Raw genomic sequence first — 27,429 nt, forward strand, 5'->3', positions numbered from 1 at the left:
CACACTTTCCTCTGCCCTGGAGCCAGAGTCATAAAGAGGTGGAATTGTGAAGGTCTGCACCTGGTCGCTAGTGTGGTGGGTGGGATGGAGATCTTCCCTTGTGCTCTGCACTTCCTGCCTTTTGCTGCTGCTGCCCTGGGTGTGCAGGGGTCTGCCTGGGCTAGCCTGGGCACCTGCGGCTCTGCTGGGCCAGCCTGCCTGCCTGTCCGGTAGGGCCCTGCCTGAGCTGGGCTGTCAGCAAGCTGGTGAAACCGGCTGCACAAAGATGGATTTCGCTTCAGGCTAAGTGTTTTGTTGCTGAATCATTTGCATTCATTAAAAGTAGTGAAGGGTAAGTGATATTTAAGGCAACATGACCAGTTTGCTGGAGGCCTGGAGGCCACTGCCTTAGAACCTCATTAAGAATTCTTGGGACCTTGGAGAGCAAGGGAGCAGCTCATTCAAAGCTTGCTTAACTTTTGACTGCCTTGGGCATAGGCCAGCTACTAAAATATGAAAAATGTTTGCCCAGCAGCCCCCAGAGCTTGGCCAGACTGCCCTGGCCAAAGAAAACACACACTTACAATTCATTATTTAGCTCCTCCTGTGCGCTTGCTTGCATTTCTTCCTCTCCAGGGACCTTGCTGAGTTGGGGGCACCAGGTTGGGTAGGGGCAGGAAGGCCCCTGCATCTTTTAAGGGGAAGCTAAGCCTGAAGTCAGTACTTTCTATACTCCCTCACCCCATCCTGCCCCCACTTCCCTGGTTTATTTCACCAGTGCCCTACTGGTGGACTTCAGGTTTGTTTCGGAGGGTTTCCTATTTTAAACAATACCACCACAAATATCCTTGTATCTGTCTTTGCCCTTGTGCTTGTATATCTGTAGGGCAAATTCCTGGAAGTGGAGTTGCTCTGTCAAAGGATATGAACGTGTCAAAATTACATACACGATTTTGTATTTGTTATTTTTGTGGAGAGGGAGATTATAGCTTTCATCAGATTCTTAACAGGTTTATGACCAAAAAAGTTTCTGAATCACTGTTCTGCAGTGGGCCTGTGAAATTCACACAGAATAATCTATAAAAATTGGTAAACATGGTTCAAATGCGGGGCATTGCTGGGATGATCAGATAATTTGTCATCCAAACGTCCCCACCTCCATGATTACTAATTATGCCGAGATGGCCAGATAACCCAGGGTTGTTCAGGTAACTGGGAGTGTGGGAGCCCAGTGCCCACTGAAGATTTTTTTTTTAAATGTTAGAATTCATGTTTTATTGTCACGCAGATGGCAACTGGGTTTATGTCTTCATATTTTATTTTTTTGTAAATTAAAAAAATTACAAGTTTTAAATAGCCAATAGCTGGTTATGTTTTCAGAAAACATGATTAGACTAATTCATTAATGGTGGCTTCAAGCTTTTCCTTATTGGCTCCAGAAAATTCACCCACCTTTTGTCCCTTCTTAAAAAACTGGAATGTTGGCATGCATTTGACTTCACACTCTGAAGCAACATCCTGACAGTCATCCACATCTACTTCAAGGAATACCACGTTGGAATACTTTTCAGAGAGGGAATGAAAGAAAGGCTTGATCATTTTGCAAGGCCCACACCACGTGGCTGAGAAGTCAACTACTACAAGTTTATCACCTGCGGTGTTCAAGGCTTCGTGAAAAGCAGCCTTGCTCTCGATCTGCTTCACCATCTTTGCTGCTGGGGTCTGACGAACGGCTGTTAAGGACCGATGGAAACGGATCCAAAGCACCAGACCGAGCTTCCCCACTGGAGATTTTATCCCTGATCTTTGAGACTGTGTCTGTTCTCTGTTCATCAGTTAGCGCTGAATTATCTGCTGCTTTCTATTTTCTATTTTATCAGGTATGTTCTTTTTGTGGCCTGCAACTTGATGATAAGGTTGATCCAGTGGGTCAAAGTCTTGTCCTCAGTTTTCCCACACAGCCTAACCCTGTCTCAGCTGCCCAGTGGTAGCTCAAGACGTTTTTGGATTCCAGAGACCAGAATTCAGTTGAACTTTTCTGAACTCTGTTTCTTCATCTGTAGAATGGAAATGGTAATATCTGCCTCATGGGTTATGGTGAGGGTCTAGTGAGGTGTGTGTTGCAAGGGTTGCTGTTCTGGGAGGGGAACTTGAGAGACACTCAGCATGAGCCCCCAACTCCTCCTCAATATGGACTTGGGGGCCCTTAAGGCACTGCTTGCTGCCTAGATTTGTTTATTCCTCTTCTCCATTGATTAGTATGCCCTTCACTGCTCTCAAATCCATTCCCTCTCCTTTAGTCTCCTAGTCCTGGGCTTAGTTCACATCCTGTCATTTCTCTCTTGGAATGCTGCTGGAAAAAAGAAGCAAACTTTTTTTTTTTTGAGACAGAGTCTCACTCTGTCACCTAAGCTGGAGTGTAGTGGTGCAATTTCAGCTCACTGCAACCTCCTTCTCCTGGGTTCAAGCAATTCTCCTGCCTCAGCCTCCCGAGTAGCTGGGATTACAGGCGCCCACCACCACGCCTGGCTAATTTTTGCATTTTTAGTAGAGATGGGGTTTTGCCATGTTGTCCAGGCTGGTCTCGAACTCCTGACCTCAGATGATCCAGCCGCCTCAGTCTCCCAAAGTGTTAGGATTACAGGAGTGAGCCACTGCATCCTGCCAAGTCAATATTTTTAAAAGTAGTAAACAGTATGCTACTAGAATTAAAAAGCAAGAAATAATCTTTGGGCCGGGCGCGGTGGCTCAAGCCTGTAATCCCAGCACTTTGGGAGGCCGAGACGGGCGGATCACGAGGTCAGGAGATCGAGACCATCCTGGCTAACACGGTGAAACCCCGTCTCTACTAAAAATACAAAAACTAGCCGGGCGAAGTGGCGGGCGCCTGTAGTCCCAGCTACTCGGGAGGCTGAGGCAGGAGAATGGCGTAAACTCGGGAGGCGGAGCTTGCAGTGAGCTGAGATCTGGCCACTGCACTCCAGTCCGGGCGACAGAGCGAGACTCCGCCTCAAAAAAAAAAAAAAAAAAAGAAATAATCTTTGCAGATCATAAGAGGTGAAGAAACTAAATGAAATCATATTTACAACAAAGGAAGCAGCATTGTAGTATTAAAATGTGAAACAGATAAAAGCAAAGACAGATATATCAGTCATGATGACAAATTTCAGTGGAATAAGCCTCCAACTGAAATGGAGTTTAGATTGAATAAGAAAGTTTCATGTTCTTTACATGATACAAACCTATAATAATGGCAAAGTTTGTTTTATTTTTTCTAACTTTAGGCCAGTGGATTAATTTATTTTCATTTATTTCAGTCTCGTTTTTTAGGAAATAATTTAAGATTATTAATTTTCTTTTGAATATAACATTGAAGTTAATAAATTTGAAATTAAAAATATAAAATAGATAAGTCATTTAGGATCCAGTACTTTAAAAAAAAGAAAAAAAAAAGACATGATTTTGGCATTTCTAATGTAGAAAAATAAGAGGACAATAGGCAAAACAAAGGAAAAAAAAGCTTTAATTTCATTCATAGGTTCACAACTATTTTTCCTTTTTTTTTTTTTTTTTTGAGATAGTGTCTCACTCTGTCACCCAGGCTGGAGTGCAGTGGCGCAATCATGGCTCATTGCAGCCTCGACTTCCCAGACTCAAGCAGTCCTCCCACCTCAGACCCCTGAGTAGCTGGGACTACAGGCACACACCACCATGCCTGGCTAATTAAAAAAACTTTTTTATAGAGTCAGGGTATCGCTGTGTTGCCCAGGCTGGTCTCAAACTCCTGAACTCAAGCAGTCTGCGCAAAGTGATGGGATTACAGCCATGAGCCACTGCTTCTGGCCCACAGCTATTTCTTGAGTACATTCTATGTACCCAGTAGGTACTAGGGATATAGATAGAGCGGGAAACGGGATGGACAATTCACTGTCCCCAGAGAGCTTACCATTTAACAGAGAGGGCTACCATTTAAGGAAGTGTTTACTAATAGTTAGAATTGTGATCATTGTGATAGGAAAATATTTTAATATTTATCAGGGGTTACCATGTTTGGTGCTATGCTAATAAATCTGTGCCAGGGAAATATAATGACTGAAATTTATTAAAGAATCTGGTTGGTTGGGCCGGGCGCAGTGGCTCATGCCTGTAATCCCAGCACTTTGGGAGGTGGAGGCGGGTGGATCACGAGGTCAGGAGATAGAGACGATCCTGACTAACATGATGAAACCCTGTTTCTACTAAAAATACAAAAAATTACCTGGCGTAGTGGCTACGCCTGTAGTCCCAGCTACTCGGGAGGCTGAGGCAGGAGAATGGCGTGAACCCGGGAGGCGGAGCTTGCAGGGAGCCCAGATCGCGCCCTTGTAATCCCAGCACTTTGGAAGGCCGAGGTGGGCAGATCACTTGAGTCCAGGAGTTCGAGACCAGCTTGTGAGCCTCCATCTCTCTTTTTTTTTTGAAATGGAGTTTCACTCTTGTTGCCCAGGCTGGAGTGCAGTGACACGATTCTCCTGCTTCAGCCTCCCAGGTATCTGGGATTACAGGCATGTGCCACCACGCTTGGCTAGTTTTTTGTATTTTTAGTAGAGATTTAGGGATTACAGGTGTGAGTTACCACACCTGGCCTGAGACCCCGTCTCTTAGAAAAAAAAATCATGGCCGGGCGCGGTGACTCAGGCCTGTAATCCCAGCACTTTGGGAGGCCGAGGCAGGCGGATCACGAGGTCAGGAGATCAAGACCATCCTGGTTAACACGGTGAAACCTCGTCTCTACTAAAAATATGAAAAATTAGCCGGGCGTGGTGGCGGGCGCCTGTAGTCCCAGCTACTTGGGAGGCTGAGGCAGGAGAATGGCGTGAACCCGGGAGGCGGAGCTTGCAGTGAGCCAAGATCGTGCCACTGCACTCCAGCCTGGGCGACAGAGCGAGACTCCATCTCAAAAAAAATTATTAGAGGATTTTTTAAAAGATGGTAGACATTACTACTTGTGACTCTTTTTCTTAGTCATATTTGAAAAAGTAGAAAATTGAATTATAATTTGATTTTTTTCAAAGACGTCTGTTAAATCTGTTTGATTTTATATGCATTTTTGTTCTTTATAGTTTAAAACTGATTTCTTGGGGAATACAGCTGAAGTTCCCAAATACTTTATAGGAGTTTATGAAATACCTTTTTTTTTTTGTTTTGTTTGAGACGGGGTCTCGCTCTGTCGCCCAGGCTGGAGTGCAGTGGCCGGATCTCAGCTCACTGCAAGCTCCGCCTCCCGAGTTCACGCCATTCTCCTGCCTCAGCTTCCCGAGTAGCTGGGACTACAGGCGCCCGCCACCTCGCCCGGCTAGTTTATATTTTTTAGTAGAGACGGGGTTTCACCGTGTTAGCCAGGATGGTTTTGATCTTATGACCTCGTGATCCTCCCATCTCGGCCTCCCAAAGTGCTGGGATTACAGGCTTGAGCCACCGCGCCCGGCCTGAAATATCTTTAATTTGGCCGTGTCCAATTTATATACTTTCCAAAATACTGCAGATTGTGAACAGCGCATTATTATACAAGATCACGGGGGAAATCCAATATTCAGAGTACTCTACAAATTTGTGTGTATGTGTTTGTGTGGTTACCAGAGAACTACCAAAAACCAACTGCTTTTTAAATCCTGCTGCATAGTTCAAGTGTCTTGTCCTGACCAATCTAATGAGTTGATTAACTGGTCCTTAATACTTAACTAAATAAAAAACTAAGCAGATGTGAAAAAAAAAAAAAAATAGAATGACTGGATAGACCAGTAACTCTTAAAAACGACTGAAAGCTAGTTGTATCAAATAGTTTTGAGGGGAAATTTTGAAAAATGTTGAAGAAGTAGAGCCTGTAAATGCTTTGTAGAGACTGTCACAGAGCCAAGGAACAGATGGACAACAGCCTGTGTGTGTCACAAAGTTGATATAGCCTTGTTCTCAAATGCTGACAGTGCAGAAAGGAAAACCACACTACTTAGAAACGTTGGTGTTAAAGTCTAATATAGAATACTCGAAAATTAAATCTAACACTATGATAAAGGATAATGTACCATAAAGAAGTAAAGGATGTATTCCCAAAAATGCATGGATGGCTTACCCTTTATAATTCATCAACATAAGTCGTCAGAGGTGGCTGGGCATGGTGGTTAATGCCTGTAATCCCAGCACTTTGGGAGGCCGAGGTGGGCAGATCATCTGAGGTCAGGAGTTTGAGAACCAGCCCAGCCAACATGGTGAGACCCCTTTTGTACTAAAAAAAAATACAGAGCGCCACTCGACCCTCTGTGTCGTGGATTGATTGGTGTGCCTGCCTCCAACTCTGGAGGTGGGTGGTTTGAGCCATTCTGGGGAGCATCTCTTGGCCAGGTGAGGTGGCTCACGCCTGTAATCCCAGCATTTTGAGAGGCTGAGGTGGGCGGATCACCTGAGGTCAGGAGTTTGAGACCAGCCTGACCAATATGGTGAAAGCCTGTCTCTACTGAAAATACAAAAATTAGCCGGGTGTGGTGGCAGGCGCCTGTAGTCCCAGCTACTTGGGAGGCTCAGACAGGAGAATTGCTTGAACCCAGGAGATGGAGGTTGCAGTGAGCCGAGACCGTGCCGCTGCACTCCAGCCTGGGTGAAAGAGCAAGACTCTGTCTCCAAAAAAAAAAAAAAAAAAATTAGCCGGTTGTGTTGGCGGGTCCCTGTGATTCCAGCTACTTGGGAGGCTGAGGTGGGAGAATTGCTTAAACCCAGGAAGTGGAGGTTGCAGTGAGTTGAGATCCCACCACTGCATTCCAGCCTGGGCAACAGAGCAAGACGTTGTTCCCCCTACCCCTACCAAAAAAAAAAACAAAAAAAACAACTCGGAGGTGTCACACAATTCTCTCAAGAGAGGCAAAAATGACACTAGATACAAATTAACGTCCGTTTCTGATTAAAAAAAAAAAACATGGCCGTCATTATACTTAAAAATGAAATGCAATGCTATTTACATTAAATAAGTCACTAAATTAAAATAATAAAGTCACTACTATTTATTATTCTTTTAGCTGAAATAATGCTATAAGAAAGAATATAGCCAGGTGGTGTGCACCCATAGTCCCAGCTAGTTGGGAGGCTGAGGTGGGAGGATTGCAGCCTGGACAACTGAGCAAGACCCTGTCACTCACAGGAAAAAAAAGATTAAAAGTCTAAATAAAGTTAATATTTTTGCAGGGGTACCTTTTTTACATGGGAAACCCGATTATCAACTGAAAAACTACTACAATCAGTGAGAGAACAGAGTCATTTGGGCAAATACAAAACCTACACAAAACCCAGAAGTTTTGCTACTTATCAGCAAGTAACCATTTAGAAAATACAACAGGAACATTTATCCATTCACAGAATCAATAAAAATAAAAACAAAAATGCTCAGGCATAAACCATTATAATGGAAATTGTATTGACAGCATCAGTAAATACCCATCTGCCTTCTGAGTTTAAAACCAGTCGAAGGAGGTGAAAGGGAGGGAGAAAAGCAGACAGACAGACCAGGGATTGGATGAGCAAGCAACAAGGCTTTAATCTGAAGTGGATAAATGTCTTATTCATCCTTGAATTAGGCAGACTTACTCCCTTGTCATAGCAGTTCTGGAATATTAACAGGTGTGTTTGTGTGTGTGTGTAGCTACCTATAAAAAATGTGTGCTTCCTGCAGGTGGAGCAGACCCCCTACTCCCAAGTGAAAGGAGGAAGGGTTGGGGTCAAATATGTCCAATCAGACGTCCCCCTCCTTGGGGCTGATGGAAGGAGGTGGAGTGAGGCTGGGAGTGGTGCTTCAGTTATGTCCCCCTTTACCTGGACTGGGGAGGAGTTGTTCTTCCTTAAAACTTCCTTTGTTCTCTGAACTCACAGCCTTAACCTTTGAAGGCACTGGGCGCCTGGGGGCATGACTCTTCCCTCCAGGGAAGGGGCACAGCTGTCTGGCAGCTATTCCTGCTTCTACCTTCACTAACCACTTCACTATTCTGCTCCCACCTTCACTATTCCTTTGGTGAATCCTTCTAGGACACCTGGAGAACAGAGTAGATATTCTCTAGAAGGCTCTCAAATAGATCAAAATAGGACAGTATTTAAATTAATTTTGAGGCAAGTCTGCACCCAGGGGTGAAAATTCTCACTCCCATCTGTTTTCTCAAATCATGTGCAAACACTTTTTCTTTCTTCAGTGAAGTAGCGATTATGAACAGGAACTTTCACTGTCTTGTTCACTGCTGTATTCTTAGTACTTAGAGCAGTGCCTGGTACATATAAGTCATTCAGTAATTTAATGACCATTCTGGAGGAGGGAGGGTGAGTGCCACATGTAATCCAGAAAATCAGATCTTATATTTCTGATCTTATTAATTACAAAATAATAATGTAACAGTAAATAAGGAAAATAAGGCAACAAAGTTGAACATAAAATGGACAATAAGAAATTTAGGACAATAAAATATCTCATGTGTTCCCCAAGTACCAATTTAAATTGAAATCTTGGTTGGGGGTGGGGAAGCAATTTAACCAGTTAAAAATGAAAAATTGGCCGGGCGCGGTGGCTCAAGCCTGTAATCCCAGCACTTTGGGAGGCCGAGACGGGCGGATCACGAGGTCAGGAGATCGAGACCATCCTGGCTAACACGGTGAAACCCCGTCTCTACTAAAAATACAAAAACTAGCCGGGCGAGGTGGCGGGCGCCTGTAGTCCCAGCTACTTGGGAGGCTGAGGCAGGAGAACGGCGTAAACCCGGGAGGCAGAGCTTGCAGTGAGCTGAGATCCGGCCACTGCACTCCAGTCCGGGCGACAGAGCGAGACTCCGCCTCAAAAAAAAAAAAAAAAGAAAAAAGAAAAATTGCTTTATCTTCTTCTTCTTCTTCTTTTTTTTTTTTTTTTTTTTTTTTTTTTTTTTTTTTTTTGAGATGGAGTCTCGCTCTGTCACCCAGGCTGGAGTGCAGTGGCCGGATCTCAGCTCACTGCAAGCTCCGCCTCCCGGGTTTACGCCATTCTCCTGCCTCAGCCTCCCAAGTAGCTGGGACTACAGGCACCCGCCACCTCGCCCGGCTAGTTTTTTGTATTTTTTAGTAGAGACGGGGTTTCACCGTGTTCGCCAGGATGGTCTCGATCTCCTGACCTCGTGATCCGCCCGTCTCGGCCTCCCAAAGTGCTGGGATTACAGGCTTGAGCCACCGAGCCCGGCGCTTTATCTTCTTAAGGAGAAACAATGCTAATTAAAACAGTTTTTAATTATTATTTATTTATTTATGAGATGGAGTCTTGCTCTGTCACCCAGGCTGGAGTACAGTGGCATAAGCTGGGCCCATTGTAACCTCTGCCTCCCGGGAGGGAGTAATTCTCCTGCCTCAGCCTCCCAGGAAGCTGGGATTACAGGCACATGCCACCACGCCTGGCTAATTTTTGTGTTTTTAGTAGAGATGGGATTTCACCATGTTGGCCCAGGCTGGTCTTGAACTCCTAACCTGAAGTGATCCGCCTACCTCAGCCTCCCAAAGTGCTGGGATTACAGGTGTCAGCCTCCATGCCCAGCCACAAAGTATTATTTTATGTCTGTCAGGTTGACAAAGATATTAAGTATCAGTGTTGGTTAAGAAAGCATAAATTAGCACAACTTTTTTTTTTTTTTTTTTTTTTTTTTTGAGGCCGAGTCTCGCTCTGTCGCCCGGGCTGGAGTACAGTGGCCGGATCTCAGCTCACTGCAAGCTCCGCCTCCCGGGTTTATGCCATTCTCCTGCCTCAGCCTCCCGAGTAGCTGGGACTACAGGCGCCCGCCACCTCGCCCGGCTAGTTTTTGTATTTTTAGTAGAGACGGGGTTTCACCGTGTTAGCCAGGATGGTCTTGATCTCCTGACCTCGTGATCCGCCCCTCTCGGCCTCCCAAAGTGCTGGGATTACAGGCTTGAGCCACCGTGCCCGGCCAACTTTTTTTTTTTTTGAGAGGGAGACTCGCTCTGTCACCCAGGCTGGAGTGCTGCAGTGGCGTGATCTCCGCTCACTGCAAGCTCCGCCTCCTGAGTTCATATCACTCTCCTGCCTCAGCCTCTCCAGTAACTGAGAAGGCACTTGCTACCACGCCCAGCTAATTTTTGTATTTTTAGTAGAGATGGGCTTCACCGTGTTAGCCAGGATGGTCTCGATCTCCTGATCTCACAATCAGCCTGCCTCGGCCTCCCAAAGTGAACATTTTTTTTTTAGACGGAGTCTCACTCTGTCGCCAAGGCTGAAGTGCAGTGGTGTAGTCTCGGCTCACTGCAACCTCCACCACTCGGATTCAAGTGATTTTCCTGCCTTAGCCTCCCAAGTAGCTGGGATTATAGGCACCCACCACCACACCTGGCTAATTTTTGTATTTTTAGTAGAGAGGGGATTTCACCATATTGGCCAGGCTTGTCTTGAACTCCTGATCTCGTGATCTGCCCGTCATGGCCTCCCAAAGTGCTGGGATTACAGGTGTGAGCTACCACACCCAACGTGCACGACTTTTCTGAAGAACAATTTGTCGCTTGTCTTTTTTTTTTTTTGAGACTCACTGTGTCGCCCAGGCTGGAGTGCAGTGGTTCGATCTCGGCTCACTGCAACCTCCGCCTCCCAAGTTCAAGCGATTTTCCTGCCTTAGCCTCCCGAGTAGCTAGGACTACAGGCGCCACCACGCCCAGCTAATTTTTTGTGTTTTTAGTAGAGGCGGGGTTTCACTGTGTTAGCCAGGATGGTCTTGATCTCCTGACCTCATGATCCACCCGCTTCAGCCTCCCAAAGTGCTGGGATTACAGGCATGAGCCACCGCGCCTGGCCCATTTTTTTTTTTTTTTTTTTAACTTCTCTGGAGATAATGCTGGATGTCATTTGTCAAAAATTTGAAATTATATTCTCTTTGTTCCCATTCTCTTTGGAAGTCATCCTATAGAAACCCTCTCATTATCAATGTGCGTAGATGCCTGTACAGAGAATAAGAATATTCTTTGTAATGGTAAAAAAGAAAAAAAAGGAAAACCATCTGAATGCCCATTACTAGGGTATTGGATAAATAGATTATGGGTAATTGATACAGTGAAATAATACACAGTGGTTGAAGTGAATGAGGTAGAATTATATGAACAGACATGGAAAGACATCTGTGGTTAACTGTATAGCAAAAAAAAAAAAAAAAAAGCAACTTGCAGAATATCAGATATTAGAGGGTGAATTGTGCCTTCCCAAAATATATGTTGAAGTCCTAAGCCTCAGTACCTGTGAATATGACTTTATTTGGAATTAGGGTCTTTGTAGATATAACCAAGGTAAGATTAATTCATTAAGGTGAATGACGAATCCTATATGACTGCTGGCGCCCAATGAAGAGAAGAGGCCTAGAGACGGAGGTACACTATAAGAAGACGGCTTGTGGTGGCGAAGGCTGAGGTTGGAGTGATGCAGCTACAAGCCAAGGAGCACCAGGGATTGCTGGCAGCCACCAGGAGCAAGGACAGAAGCGTGTGCCCTCCAGAAGGAGCTGACCTCACCAACACTTTGATTTTGCACTTTGGCCTCCAGAGCTGTGAGAGGATAAATTTCTGTTATTTTAAGCCACCCAGTTGCGATAATTTGTTATGGCAGCCCTGGGAAACTAACAGAGCAGGTATGGCATTATCCCATAGCCATGACCTCTGTGACTGTGCCTGCCATTCTCTCCATGACAAAGAGCTTCTTCGGTCCATTTCCTACCCTAGCAACCACCTCCTTGGAAACAGGGACTCATTGTGGTTGTGATTTTTTTTGTTGGGGGACAGCCTGAGCAGGGTGGGTTTATATTTCACCTCCTTTGCCTCCTTGCCCCAAAGTGGTGTTCTAATGGCCTCTTGCTGTACTTCCTTCTCCTCCTCCTCTTAATTCTGAGCATCCTGAATTACTCAGTTTCCTGATCATGCCTGGTCTTTGTGCTTCTGACTTGCTCTATTTGCCAAGTCCCATTCCCTTTTTTGTTTGTTTGTATGTTTGTTTTTTGAGGTAGGGTCTCGCTCGATTACCTAGGCTGGAGTGTCCTGGCACAATCACAGCTCGCTGCAGCCTTGACCTCCTGGGCTCAAGGGATCCTCCTGCCTCAGCCTCCCAGGCAGCTGGGACTACAGGCTTGCACCACCATGCCTAGATAATGGAGTGTTACTGTGTTGCCCAGGCTGATCTCGAACTCCTGGCCTCAAGTGATCTCTCTGCCTCAGCCTCCCAAAGTGCTGAGATTATAGCAGGCATGAGCCATCACACTCGCCCCTTTTCTTCATAAAACCTTATGTTGAAGACCCTTCCAAGATTCCTCCCTGACTTATATTTTATTTTTTTTTTTATTTTTATTTTTTGAGATGGAGTCTTGCTCTGTCACCCAGGCTGGAGTGCAGTGGTGTGATATCGACTCATGGCCACCTCGGCCTCCCAAGTAACTGGGATTACAGGTGTGGCGCCCGGCTAATTTTTTGTATTTTTAGTACAGATGGGATTTCACCATGTTGGCCAGGCTGGTGTTGAACTCCTGACCTCAAGTGATCTCCCCACCTTGGCCTCCCAAAGCTCTGGGATTACAGTTGTGAGCTACCACGCCCAGCCTCTTCCCTGAGTTTTTTTTTTTTTTTTTGAGACAGAGTCTTGCTCTGTTGCCTAGTCTGGAGTTCAGTGGCGTGATCTCAGCTCACTGCAACCTCCACCTCCTTTCCCAAGCGATTCTCCTGCCTCAGCCTGCTGAGTAGCTGGGACTATAGGTGTGCACCACCATGCCTGGCTAATTTACGTATTTTTAGTAGAGGTGGGTTTTCATCATGTGGGCCAGACTGGTCTCAAACTCCTGACCTCAAGGTGATCTGCTGTCCTCGACCTCCCAAACCGCTGGGATTACAGGTGTGAGCCACCTTGCCCGGCCTCCCTAACTTTTTAATCCCCTGACTCTGACTTGGATGCTTCTGTTTTGTGTCCTTTGCACCCACCCATCATCCTGTGTGATAATACATTATTGTAAAGCCTAGGGATTAGATAGACTTTCTTCAGGCCAGAGGACCTGAGATTTGAAGCCTGCATTTGTTACTCATCAGCTATGTGATGTTTAGCAAATTGCTTTACCTTTCTTTGCCTCCATTTCCTCATCTGCATAATGGGGAGCATAGTACCTACCCCACCAGATGGGCATTAGCATTATAACAAGTTAATATGGTTAAGTGTTTGGAACAGTGATAGTAAGTGGTCAGTAAGTGGTAGCTATTACTTTAATTATATGTTTACTTGCCTGACTCTCCCACTAAACTGAGACACTTAAAAGCAGTAATTGTGTGTTTCTCTCTCTGTCCCCAGTGTCTTATGAAGTATTTGGCACATGGTAGGCTCTAAGTAAATGATTGTTGAATTAATAATGATAATTAATATAATTGCCTACCAGGATCCCATATTGGGCTTTGACCCTCAGCTGGTTCCACATCATGTTGGGATAATGCTACCAAATTATGTGGCTCAGTAAAACCACCACAAATCAACCAATATTTCCTGAGCACCTCTCATGGGCAAGGCACCTGCCATGGAGGAGACCAAGTGTGAGATCTGCACCTGTCCTCAGGAATCTTAGAATCTAGTGGTGAAGACACAGTTGTAAGCACATGAAATGTTAAATAGCAGTATTAGGGTTTTAACAGTTATTTACGGGAGTAATAGAAGATACAGAGAATGTGTATTCACGATTATTATTTCAGTTGGTGGCACATTGTTATCTAACTTCTGTCTTGTTGTCCAAATTTCTTCTAGAAAGCTGCTTGAACTTTTTTTTTTTTTTTTTTTTTTGAAACAGAGTCTCGCTCTTGTTGCCTAGGCTGGAGTGCAGTGGCACAATCTCGACTCACTGCAACCTTCACCTCCCAGGTTCAAGCGATTCTCCTGCCTCAGCGTACTGAGTAGCTGGGACTACAGGTGCCTGCCACCATGCCAGACTAATTTTTGTATCTTTAATAGAGACAGGGTTTCCCCATGATGGCCAGGCTGGTCACAAACTCCTGACCTCAGGTGATCCACCTGCCTTGGCCTCCCAAAGTGCTAGGATTCTAGGCATGAACCACTGTGCCCAGACTTGTTAACTTTTCAATAATGGATTAGATGTAGAGGCTTCATCAAGTTCAGATTTGTTTTTTTTTTTTTTTTTTTTCCCCTTCACGTGTATTTCCCTCAGTAGATACAATATCTGGTTGTCTCTTTGGAATGAGAAGCCATCACTAATCATTGCTAGATCTATTATTTCATTAGGGAGTTGTAAAATGATGGTATTCTGTTTATTAGCTGGAAACTTCTATAAACACAAATCTCCCCTCATTAATTGTTTGGTTACCCAGAGATATAGCTGTTCAAGAAAGGGAAGAATAAATGCTTGATTCTTTACCTGTTTTCGAAGTAATGAATTGGTTTTCGAACATTCTTCAAAGGTGGCCAGTGAGAGACTTTGGGTGTTTTGTGTTAAGCATCATTGTGCACTTATGAATTTTAAACCTATTTGATGTGTTTTAGTCCATGTGGTTCTTACCCTTACAGATGCTTAAATGGTCCTATCATTGGCTGATGGGAGCCTCTTTAAGCTGAGCCTGAATCTTTTTATTTATTTTATTTTTTTAAAGACATAGGGTCTTGCTATGTTGCCCAAGCCGAACTTGAACTCCTGGGCTCAAGCAATCCTCCCACCTGAACCATTCAAGTAGCTGGGACTACAGGAGCATGGCACCATACCCAGCAGGCCTTGAATCTTTTTTTTTTCTCCTGGACCTTTTGATGAGACCTGCTAGTCTTTGCTTGTTTCCTTGTATGATAAGATGGAGTTCTAGTCCTGTCCCAAAACTGGAATCAGCCAATTCTGTAAGGAGAAAGGACATAAATTTTTTAGAACATTAGTACAATATTACTAAACCATTTTCCAGAAGGGAATTATTATAATTTATATTCCCTCCAGCAAAGTAGAAGGACTATTTTCTCCATATGCTCACCAGCGTTGAGTGTTATTTTTAAAATCTTGGCCTTCATTTGATGGGTAGAAGAACTTGTTCTAATTTACATTTCTTAGATTACTAGTGCATTGGAGTATTTTCTTTTCTTTTCTTTTTTTTTTTTTTTTTTTTTTTTTGAGACAGAGTCTTGCTGTATCGCCCAGGCTGGAGTGCAGTGGCTTGATTTTGGCTCACTGCAACCTCCATCTCCTGGGTCCAAGTGATTCTCCTGCCTCAGTCTCCTGACTAGCTGGGATTACAGGCATGCACCACCATGCTCAGCTAATTTTCTGTTTCACACCTGCTACCTCTGCTACCATGTGAATTTTCTTTTTGCAACAAGCCTATGAGGCCGGTCTCATTTTATTTCTTTTGAGACGGGTCTCGCTCTGTCACACAGGCTGGGATGCAGTGGCACGATCATTGCCCACTGCAGCCTGAATCTGATCTCCTGGTCTCAAGTGATCCTCCCACCTCAGCCTCCTGAGTAGCTGGGACCACAGGTGCATACCACCATGCCCAGCTAATTCTTTTTTTTTTTTTTTTTGAGACGGAGTCTTGCTCTGCCGCCCAGGCTGGAGTGCAGTGGCCAGCTCTCAGCTCACTGCAAGCTCTGCCTCCCGGGTTCACGCCATTCTCCTGTCTCAGCCTCCCCAGTAGCTGGGACTATAGGCGCCCGCCTCGTCGCCCGGCTAGTTTTTGTATTTTTTAGTAGAGACGGGGTTTCACCATATTAGCCAGGATGGTCTCGATCTCCTGACCTCGTGATCCGCCCGTCTCGGCCTCCCAAAGTGCTGGGATTACAGGCTTGAGCCACCGCGCCCGGCCTTTTTTTTTTTTTTTTTTAACTTTTCAGTAGAGATGAGGTCTTACTGTGTTGCCCAGCCTGGTCTTGAACTTCTGAGCTCAAACAGTCCTCCCACCTTGGCCTCCCAAAGTGCTGGGATTGCAGGCGTGAGCCACTGTGCCTGGCCTATTAGCACCATTTTATAGATACAAAAATGAAAGCATGGGAAGGATAAACAGCTTGTCCAAGGTCATGCACTTGGTAAGTGAGGGAGTGTATTTGAATATAGGTAGTCAGACTCCAGTCTGAACTTTTAACCTCATCTCCACCCTGCATCTACACTGTATGCCAGCGCCTTACAGTTCCAGAGGCATTTCATCCTTGTAGAGGCCCTGCAGGATAGAGAGCAGGTGTTGCTGCTAGCCAGATTTATTTATTTATTTATTTATTTATTTAGAGACGTAGTTTCCCTCTGTCACCCAGGCTGGAGTACAGTGGCGTGATCTCGGCTCACTGCAACCTCCGCCTCCCAAGTTCAAGTGATTCTCCTGCCTCAGCCTCCCAAGTGGCTGGGACTACTTGGGAGTGTCTCTTTGTCTGTGTCTCTGCATGTTGATCTCTTACCTCCTCCATCTGTCTGCCAGGGCCTGGGTCTCACACTGTCTATCTCTCTCTCTCTGTCACTCTCCCCTTCTCTCTCTTTGTCACTCTCCCCTTCTCTCTCTCTCTCTCAATTTCTTCTGTTCCCTTACCACCACACCTGACTAATTTTTGTATTTTTAGTAGAGATGGGGTTTTACCATGTTGGCCAGGCTGGTCTCGAACTCCTGACCTCAGGTTATCTGCCCACCTCAGCCTCCCAAAGTGCTGGGATTACAGGTGTGAGCCACTGTACCCGGCCCCATTTTAGATTCGGGAAAACCAAGGCCTAGACAACAAGATGACTTGCTCAGAGCCAAGTCTAGGATGCAGGTCTTTCTGCCTTTGGTGGCTGGCATCAAAGTCAAATTCTTTGAGCCTTTTTTTTTTTTTTTTTTTTTTAAGAATGGGGTCTCAGTCAGTGGCACAATCATAGCTCACTGTAATCTTGAATTCCTGGGCCTATGTGATCCTCTCGCCTCAGCCTCCCCGGTAGCTGGGACTATAGGCATGTGCCACTGCACATAGCTAGTTGTTGTTTTTTTTTTTTTTTTTAGAGGCAGGGTTTTGCTATGCTGCTTAGACTGGTCTTGAATTCCTGAGCTCCTCCCATCTCAGCCTCCCAAAGAGCTCTTTGATACTCTTCAGAACAGTATTGCCCTTAGACAGATACAAACAAGGTATTTTCCTGTGCTGGGTGTGGTGGCTCACACCTGTAATCCCAGCACTTTCGGAGGCTGAGGCGAATGGATTCCTTGAGGCCAGGAGTTTGAGTTCGAGCCTAACCAACATGGTGAAACCCCATCTTTACTAAAAATACAAAAATTAGCCAGATGTGGTGGCGCTTGCCTGTAGTCCCAGCTACTGGGGAGCCTGAGGCAGGAGAATCACTTGAGCCCAGGAGGTGGAGGTTGCAGTGAGCCAAGATCACACCTCTGCGCTCCAGCCTGGGTGACAGAGTGGTACTCCAGCTCAAAAAAAAAAAAGTGTTTTTCTTTTCCCTTTTCCCTCTGGGGTCTGGTGAACACAAGGGTTTTACCTAAGACTTTTCTGGGCACAGTTATTTCTTTCTGGCCCTAGGGAGGGCCAGAAGAAGGGCCCTCTTGGAGCTGGGTATGTGCCTGCCTTTGGGATCTCACAGTCAGAGAGGCCTGGTCCTTTCTGGAAGCTGAGTGCTTTGCCCTTGCTTAAGGAGCAGCAACTTAAGCTCCAAAAGCAGCAGGACTGCTGGGTCAGGGGTTCTGGAAAAGTTGGATGGAAACTGCTCTGCTGTTGTCTCATTTCTGGCCTAATGGCTCAGACCATTTTAGATGTCAGGAAGTGTAACAGTACGGTGCATTTATTGATGAATAATGGATGAGCCCAGGGAAGGTACTGTACTCTTCCTGGTGAATTATTTACCAGGAGCCTCTAATTTGAGGGCTCTCCATTATAAAGGGTCTGAATCTGGTGTATATATAGAGCCTCTGCCCCTCTCTTTCACTCCCTCCCACCTTCCACCAACAGACAAGCTGTAACCTTCAGGATCTAGTGTTACCCTGGGCAGCCCTGAGGCCTGTTGCCCGGGACTCAGTCTGGAGTCCCTGCGGCTGCTGGGGAGGGTGGTGGGAGGGGGTGGGCAGGGCCCCTGCTACTGGAAACAGAAGAGACCTGCCAGGGGCAGCTGGGGTAAATGTGGGGCTGGGGCCTGCCCTGCAGGCATGGGGAGCGCTGTGCATGCACGCGTGCGCATGTGTCACATGTGCGTGCTATTTCTTGTCCCTTTGTCTCTGTCTCTCTATGATTCTATGTTACTTGATCTGTGTCTCTCAGTTTCTCTCTGTCTGTGTCTCTGCATGTTGATCTCTCACCACCTCCATCTGTCTGCCAGGGCCTGGGTCTCACATTGTCTGTCTGTCTGTGTCTCTCTCTCTCTGTCAGTCTCCCCTTCTCTGTCTCTCTCAATTTCTTCTGTTCCCTTATCTCATCTCCCTGTCTCCCTCTGTTTCTCCCTCTGTCTCTCTCCTGTCTGTCTCTGTGTGACTTTGGAGGTCCATAAGAGGCACCCCCTGGAATGGGGGCACAGCCAGTTCCTGACTTGAGTGAAGCCAGATCTCAGTGCCTTCCGGACCTTGACTGAAAGATCAAGGGAGTAAGCATGAAATAAACTTGAGGTTTTTTGTCATTTTTTTGGCTATTCAGTTCAGTGATTGCATCAGCCACCCCTCGGAGCCCTTTTCTCAGCCGTCCGTGTGTGCTTTATGCTTTATGTTTCCCCTTGAAGTGGGTTGTCCTTAAGCTTTTGGCATCTGGTGATGAGTTGCAAGATTTTGGTGCTTTTAAAAATAACTTATTTGGGAGGCCTAGGCGGGCAGATTGCCTGAGGTCAGGGGTTCGAGACCAGCCTGACCAGCATGGTGAAACCTTGTCTCTACTAAAAATACAAAAAAATTAGCAGGGCGTGGTGGCGCATGCTTGTAATCCCAGCTACTCAGGAGGCTGAGGCAGGAGAATCACTTGAACCTGGGAGGCGGAGGTTGCAGTGAGCCGAGATCTCGGCATTGCACTCCAGCCTGGGCAACAAGAGCTAGACTTTGTCTCAGAACAAAACAAAACAAAAGCACTTTACAAGGAGTTGCTTCTGTCCTTTATTCATCAGTTTGTATTTTTTTCATCTATTGTTATTGATTAGAAGATTAAAATATTTATTTTATGTCTTTAGCCAGAATACTTTTTCTCAACAGCTGATTTTTTAAAAAGTATGACTCTTTTTTGGTTATTTTCCTTAAAAATAAAGGACCAATCATTAGTAATGTAGTTAAGAGATTAAGATTAATGCATTAAAATATGCATTAATATTTAAAATATAAACTTATTAGGAAGTTTATATTTTAAGCAGTAAAATGGAGTTTGTAAGGAGTCTAGGAAGTATCTGGGAAGATCTGATGGTTTGACCGTAACCGAGCAGGTGGCCTGTCCCCGTCCCCCGACACCCCCAGGGCTCACCTAATAACACTGGCCTGGCTCCACTACCTGTGAGTAATATTTGAGCAACAACCTTGGTTGTAGCTGATGGCTCCTGCAAGATCTCTTCTCCTCATCTCTGGTGCATTGTTATCTCAACATTTTCCCAGCCACAGAGATGGCTGTGAGGAGAGCTTTTGATGGGAGGAACAGGTCTGCCTTCAGAAAGGGGCAGTGGGGGCCGGGTGTGGTGGCTCACACCTATAATCCCAGCACTTTGGGAGGCCGAGATGGGCAGATTGCTTGAGGTCAGAAGTTCAAGACCAGCCACAGCCAACATGGAAAAACCCTGTTTGTACCAAAAATACAAAAATTAGCTGGGCGCTGTGGCGGGTGTCAGCTACTTGGGAGGCTGAGGTGGGAGAATTGCTTGAGCCCAGGAGGCGGAGGTTGTAGTGAGCCAAGATGGTGCCACTGCACTCCAACCTGGCTGACAGAGAGATACTCCATCTCAAAAAAAAAAAAAAAAAAAATGAAGGGGGCAGTGGGCCCTATGCAAAATCCCGCTCCCATGCCCCTCTCCCATGGACCTGGGTCCAGGAGTGTTCCCTTGCCCCTCCAAGCTCGTGGCTCTTCTAAGCACCCTCCAGCCCCCTCCCTCAGTCTGGAGCCTTCTCTTTGTGTCCCAGGTTGGGCCTAAAGTCTAGTCTTACAGGCCTGAGTGGAGCAACCCCCTTGTAAGAACCCCTCCCCAGAAAGAAGAGTTGGTTTCCAGAAACAGCTGTTACCCAGACAGGTGGAGACACTGTGTTCCCCAAAGGAAGGGTAGCAGGAGGGGTCTTTGAGAGAGGGTCTGTGGCTCTGCTCCCGGCCAGCTGGCCAGTCGTGAGAAGGGATGACCAGGCTGCCCAGGGGCATGTTCGCCTCCTGCATATGTGCTAACATTGCCTCATGTCCCCGCAGCCCGCTGCCACAGGCCCTGGGCGGCTCGTGCTTTCCACATCACAACATAGCAAAGTGATTTCCTCACATTCCCCACTCTTGTCTGCTCCGGGAAGTGGTTTGCAGAACGCTTCTAAATATAAAAGTATGAGACTGATTCTTTCTCTTATCCCTTTGAAACCAGCCGAGGTCCAGCCTCTAGTCACTTTTTGGGCTTGAGTGGAGGAGGAAGAAGGCCGGGAAAAGCTGGTTTTGTGTGTGTGTGTGTGTGCGTGCATATGTATACATGTGCATGTGACCAGGTTCTGAGGATACCCAGAGGAGTGGTGGAAACAGAGAAGGGTGAGTAGATGATAGAGGCCAGGGCTGGGTGCTAGGGCATGCAGAGAAGAGGCTGTAGACTTCAACTATGTTTTTATTTGTTTGTAATTATGTATTTATTTGTTCTTTGAGACTGAGCCTCGCTGTATCTCCCAGGCTGGAGTGCAGTGGTGCGACCTTGGCTCACTGCAACCTTCGCCTCCCGGGTTCAAGTGATTCTCATGCCTCAGCCTCCTGAGTAGCTGGGATTATAGGTGCCCGACACTACACCTGGCTAATTTTTGTATTTTTAGTAGAGACGGGGTTTCACCATGTTGTCCAGGCTGGTCTTAAACTCCTGAACTGAGGTGATCTGCCCACTTCAGCCTCCCAAAGTGCTGGGATTACTGTCAGGCGTGAGCCACTGCACCTGCCCTAGACTTCAACTGTGGACAGCTCTGTTCTGTCACCTGTTTAAAAGAGCATTCATTTGCGTCTCCCCCAGAAAAGCTCAATACGTAAATCTACTGGGGAGAAGAGCAGGATGTAAGAGAAGGCCACAGAGAAGGATCCTCAAAACATAGTGCTGAGTATGAACAATGAGTAGGGAGCAGGTGAGAGATCTTGCAGGACTGTTAACATGAGTAAGTTCCACCTGCCGGTGGAACACCAGTTGCATTTTACAAGAGCACATGCAAACAAAAGGACTCATGTGAAACACAATAGATTGGTTGTGGAGGGAATGCGGGTACCAGGGAATTAATGAGTGAAATGAGAAGCAGCCAGTGCGGCATCACAGAAAGAAGGCAGACTTGGGAGTCAGACAGACCCAGGGGCGGCTCTTGAGCCTGCCATTTACTGGGGCATCCTTGACTCCGGTTTCCTTGTCTGTAAAATGAGGCTGATGGTGTTGAGGGTTCTCTGGATCAGAAATGTGTCCTCTAGGCCAGACGCGGTGGTTCACGCCAGTCCCAGTCTTCACCAGGTGGGAGGCAGAGCACTTTGGGAGCCCAAGGCGGGCAGATCACCTGAGGTCAGGAGTTTGGGACCAGCCAACATGGTGAAACCCTGTCTCTACTAAAAATACAAAAAATTAGCCAGGCTTGGTGGCGGGCGCCTGTAATCCCAGCTACTGAGGCGGCTGAGGCAGGAGAGTTGCTTGAACCTGGGAGGCGGAGGTTGCAGTGAGCCAAGATCATGCCATTGCACTCTAGCCCGGGCAACAAGAGCAAAACTCCATCAAAAAAAAAAAAAAAAAAAAGATAAGAAAGAAATGTGTCCTCTATCAGTCAGAATCCTATGAATTAAAAAAAGAAGAAGAAAAAGGCAGTGTGTCTGTACACAGGCTCTGGCAAGAAGTAGGCAGTCAGAGGAACCAGGGCAGCCAGAAGCAGGTGGTCAGATGGACCTTTTTTTTTTTTTTGAGGATGGAACTGTTTCTCTCTGTGATTCAGTACAGTAGTCACCAGCCACCTATGGCCCCTGAGCACTGGACGTGTGGCTAGTGTTACCGAGGAAATGAATTTTCAATTTTATTTAAATTAAATTAAATTTAGGCTGGGCACATTGGCTCATGCCTGTAATCCCAGTACTTTGGGAGGCCGAGGTGGGTGAATCACCTGAGGTCGGGAGTTCGAGACCAGTCTGGCCAACATGGTGAAACCCCGTCTCTACTAAAAATATAAAAATTAGCTGGGTGTGGTGGCGAGCACCTGTAATCCTAGCCACTTGGGGCTGAGGCAGGAGAATCGCTTGAACTCAGGAGGCAGAGGTTGCAGTGAGCTGAGATTGTGCCACTGTATAATCTGCCTGGGCGACAGAGTGAGACTGTCTTGAAAAAATAAATAAATAAATAAATTTAAATAGCCTCATGTCACTAGGGCTATCATATTGGACAGAGCAGGTTTAAGGAATATTTTAACTTCTCTCTCTCTCTCTCTCTCTCTCTCTCTCTATATATATATATATATATATATATATTTTTTTTTTTTTTTTTTTTTTTTTTTTTTTGAGGCAGGGTCTTGCTCTGTCACCCAGGCTGCAGTGACGTGATCTTGGCTCACTGCAACCTCCACCTCCCTGGTTCCAGCCATCCTCTCACTTCCGCCTCCCAAGTAGCTGGGACGACAGGTGGGTGCCACCACATTTGGCTTATTTTTTGTAGAGATGGGGTTTCATCATGTTGCCCAGGCTGGTCTCGAACTCCTAGGCTCAAGCGATCCTTCTCTCTCGGCTTCCCAAAGTGTTGAGATTACAGGTATGAGCCACCACAACCAGGCTATTTTAACTTCTTAGAAGCCAGAGAAGATTCTCCTTACTGTATGGGATTGAGGCCACCTATCCCCAAGGGTAGGGTGGATGAGGCAGGGTTGGGTGCAGGCAGGGTGTAAAGGGCATCCTCCCCACCACCAGGAATTTGGGGTAAACTGCCATGTCCACTCTGGTCAGGTCTGCAGGCTGTGCTTCTCAGCCTGGATTATTGGTGTCCCAGGCAGGAGACAGAGATGGGTGAAAAAGGATCGTAAATTGGAATTTATCAGAGTTTTCTGAGCCTGTTTTGAAAATTAATAATTAAACTATGGCCACAACCAGTCCAAGGTAGTGGTCCTGGCCTGTCTAGTTCACCCCCTGCCTCTGTGGGAAGGACCCTGGGAAGCTGGCTCCCAGGCTCCACCCTGGCACCGTTCTCCATGGTGGACTCTGAGGGATCCTGCACATTGGAACCCTTGGGAGTCAGAGACCTGGGAGCACTCTGGGTCTGAACCCCTCCAATGAATGGCTGTGGAGCCCACAGCAAATCTCTTCCATCTTCCCTGGGTGATCAGGGGCTGGACTCCTTGTCCTCTTAGATCACTGGGAGCACTGGCTGAGCACCACAGAGGTCTTCCTGAGGCTGAGCTCATGGCATATTTCCCAGTCTCCTGTTCCAGCAGCCCTGTTGCCTCCCCTGGGATGTATATTATTTCTGCAGGCTCCTCACTGGCATCTTCAGGAGACAGCTGGCTGCTGTCTGTCTCTCTCCTCTCGGGGCCAAGGATGGATTTGGGGCCAGATCCGTTCCCAGGCATGGAGGGTGCTGAGAACTTGTGGTTCCCCTTGGCAATTCTGTTCCAGGTCCTCCTCCCTGCATTCACCTTTGGAAGGGATCTCCTTAGTCCGAGGGCTTTTGAATCTTGGGTTCCACAGTTCCTTAGAATTTCTGGGGTTTTTAACTTTCTTGAAAAATAGGCAGACTTTTGTGCATCTATACTTAATGTGAATTTCATTTAAATATCATAGGGAGGGACTGTAGGCTGATAAAGCGTTACTAAAATTGGTTTCAAGGCTACCATTTTCCAAGTGAGAAAACTGAGACTCAGAGAGTAAAATTAAGTTGGCCAAGATGGATAAATGTAGATGTAGGACAGTATTTCAGGTCAGATGAACACTTGAGTGACTTTATTCCCCCACACATGCTCTCAGGGTATTTACTGCATGTCCCAGGCACCAGAGGGGCACAGATGTCTCACACTGGGCACAAATGTCTACCCTTCCCTCCAGCTTACTAGCTTGGGGGATAAAGCTCTCAGTCACAGCAGAGGCAAGAGTGTCAGGGTATCCCAGGCAATGAGATTTCAGTGCAAGTGTGTGGCCAAGGAAGGAGATGGCAAAGACAGGTCTCCTGGGGAGGCTGTGCAGGACTGAGCCGAGGAACAGAGCAGCTCATCAGAATGATGCTGAATCCCTGTTTGCAGCCACCAGGTGCCTCAGATCCCACACACCTGCTGTTTGTTAGGTCACTCTTAATCCCTCCCAGGCCTGGTGCTGCGTTTACTAAGTGGGCTCTGAGGCTTGGCTGTGCGGATGGTGGGGGAGATTCTGGGGAATGGGCCCCTGTTTCTGTAACTACTTCTGCGATTCATTGCAGCCAGTCCAGTGTTAGGTCTTGGTGACTGTTCAGTTGCATGCTTTCATTTCTGTACTTTTACAGATAGGATTGCCTGGGAGGAAGTGGTGATTGGCCAGGGTCACCCTGATTAGTGACTGTATCAAACCAGAACCCAGGTTTCCCTAACATATGTTCCTTTCATCTCATCGCTCCACCTCACTCCAGCTGCGTTTTTCATTCATTGCTACTTCCTAAGAGACTCCACAGCCATTTAAGGGTCACTAAGGGCAAGAGGCATGTACGGGGTACAACCCTTCCACCCCCAGAAGAAAACAGGCGGGGGCCAGGGGCTGATGGTGACCCCTGGCTGGGGAGCACCTTACGCCATGTGCCACGTTTCCGGCCTTTTTTTTTTTTTTTTTTTTGAGTATGTTGCTCAGTCCGAACTCCTGGCCTCAAGGGATCCTCTTGCCCCATCCTCCCAAGCTGCTGGGATTACAGGCGCTGTGCCTGACTCAGCTGGCTGGCATTTTTGTCTCTCCATGCTTGGATACCACCACATGATGCCGGACCCAAGGCCTTACTCCTGCCGTTAGAGGTTAATCTGCCCCCTCCAGGGCCTCCTGGGAGTGGGACAGGCAAGTCTAAGTTTCGGTTTTCATCCGAGATCTAAGAGCTGGCCTGCTAAATTGTTTCTGCCCCAGTCCTTGGTGATCCTGTTCTGTTTCTCTAATCTGGATGTGGGAACCTTTCCAGATACTGATATTAAGTCCCAGGATAGGAAAACTCAGCAGGGTCCTTGGCTGTGCTCCCTCTTGCCCTGCTTAGGGCAAGGGCCGGGATGATTTTGGAGGGCTGCTGTTGGTGAACCTGGGGCCTTTTATAGACACTGGGAAGACAGAAGTGAAGCAGAATTTTGTGCTCTGCAGCTCACTGGGTCTTGGAGTCAGCTTGTCCATCTTCAGCGACCTCTGAACCCTTATGCTCTCGGCCCACCATCAGACAGTCTGGATTGCTTGCACTGAAACCGCATACGGTGTACTGGTAGTAGTCGGGGGAGACATTCTAAATCCTCAGAGTCACAAATACCCCAGCAACATTTTGTGTTTCTGCCAATGTGAGTGAAAGGGAGATGACTGGACTTACTGTTCACTCAAGTGACATTCCTGCAGTGATTGAGACTGTTCTTCAAAACATTACAAATGTGGCCAGGCGTGGTGGTGGCTCATACCTGTAATCCCAGCACTTTGGGAGGCTGAGACAGGAGGATCACTTCAGCCCAGGAGTTCACTACCAGCCTGGGCAACCTAGGGGGACCCCAATTCTGCAAAAGAAGTTTGAAAATTAGCTGGGCATGGTGGCACATGCCTGTGGCCCCAGCTGCTCAGGAGCTGAGGTGGGAGAATTGCTTGGGCCTGGGAGGTTGAGGCTGCAGTGAGCCGTGATTGCACCACTGCATTTCAGTGTGGGGTGACAGAGTGAGACCCTATTTCAAAAAGGAAAAAAATGGGCCACACACCTTTGGGGTGGCTCAAGAGCAGTCAAGGGTATCAGTCAGATCTTCAAGGTATGAGGTCTGCGGTACAGTGCACTGGGCCCTGGGGGAGGATTAGGTAAGCTATTCTGGGGTTGGGGAGGCATCCTGGGCCCTCTGGTTTGGCCTTCAGAGTTTCCAAGTGGTGGGGACGTGAGAGAAAGTTTGTCCTCTGTGGGTCAGGGAGCCCCGGGGCTGCTCTTCCCCGGGAGCACTTACGCTTCTCAGCTTGAGGGCTGCTTCTCCTGGCCTGCGGCCTGGCGCTGTCTCCCTGCACTGGGAAGCTGGCAGACATCTCCCTTGGGGGTCTATGTATGCCCTACAGGAGCCACCCACCTTGGCCTGGACTCTAGGGGCCATCTGGCATTCAGGATATCCCCTACAGGGACCTGGGCTGTGGAGCCAGGGACTGAGTCTTTTTTTTTTTTGAGATGGATCTTGCTCTGTCACCCAGGCTGGAGTTCAGTGGCATGATCTCAGCTCATTGCAACCTCTGTCTCCCTGGTTCAAGCGATTCTCCTGCCTCAGCCTCCCAAGTAGCTGGGATTATAGGCATGCACCACCATGCCCAGCTAATTTTTAGTAGAGATGAGGTTTCACCATGTTGGCCAGGCTGGTCTCGAACTCCTGACCTTGGGTGATCCACCTGCCTTGGCCTCCCAAAATGTTGGGATTACAGGCTAGAGCCATCGCAGCCGGCCAAAGGACTGAGTCTTTAGTGTGGTGCTGGTGTGGAAGAGTCAGACACGTGTATGGCTAGTTGACTTTGGATGTGGGAGATCCTGCAATTACTCACAGAGTCATGCTCCACCATGCAAAATCCCCATGCCTCTGTGGAGCACACTCCTGGAGGACTTCTGGGCTGGTAGCATCAAGCTCCTTGCTCAGCCAGAGTCTATCTCACCCTTGTCCTGAGACATGTGAAGGATGGCATTTTCTTTCACCATGTTGGCCAAGCTCAAACTCCTGATCTCGTGACCCGCCCTCCTTGGCCTCCCAAAATGCTGGGATTGCAGGCATGAGTCACCGCGCCCAGCCAGATGGCATTTTCTTTAATGAGAGAGAGAAGTTGATAGAATCGAACAGTGATGTGTGGCAGATTCTGGAGCCTATATAGGTCCTGGGGGCGTTTTTCCTAAACCAGGAGTTCTAGCTCCTGAGAGATGGGTAGCTGAGTGGCCCAGATGGATCCTTGGATTGAAGCAGCCAAAATTACTTAAGAGTGGGAGTGCTTAGGAAAAACTTCCTGCTGCTCTCTGCTCTCTGTAACAATTGTGTTTACACATATGTATGTGTATACACACACACATATACACACATGGGCCGGCTGGGCCCAAGCCCAGAGAGCAACATGGAGGGTGGGCACCAGACCAGATGCTGGCGGGGGTGGGGGTGGAGGGCAGGCGCAGGAGACGCAGGCAAAGTGAGTGT

The 27,429-nt window shown here is 47.1% G+C and overlaps 1 protein-coding gene and 1 pseudogene across 4 annotated transcripts in view; one reads left to right on the plus strand and one right to left on the minus strand.

Moving 5' to 3' along the window:
* Nucleotides 1–27,429, plus strand: part of PTK7 (protein tyrosine kinase 7 (inactive)) — an 84,766-nt gene that overhangs the window by 19,895 nt on the left and 37,442 nt on the right. Inside the window, exon 1 of one of the 3 annotated variants that reach the window (XM_030929166.1) lies at nt 20,553–20,638. The exons of the other annotated variants lie outside the window; for them this stretch is intronic. Within the exon in view, the coding sequence (XP_030785026.1) occupies nt 20,575–20,638 (64 nt within the window). The 5' untranslated portion in view covers nt 20,553–20,574. Of the gene's footprint in view, nt 1–20,552; nt 20,639–27,429 lie in introns of those variants that run through there. 3 annotated transcript variants of the gene reach the window in all.
* LOC104667336 lies at nt 1,232–1,761 on the minus strand (annotated as a pseudogene). Its single transcript, XR_748662.2, has one exon. The product of XR_748662.2 is annotated as a thioredoxin pseudogene (transcript).

Source organism: Rhinopithecus roxellana, chromosome 4, assembly GCF_007565055.1.
Source record: "Rhinopithecus roxellana isolate Shanxi Qingling chromosome 4, ASM756505v1, whole genome shotgun sequence".
NCBI lineage: Eukaryota > Metazoa > Chordata > Mammalia > Primates > Cercopithecidae > Rhinopithecus > Rhinopithecus roxellana.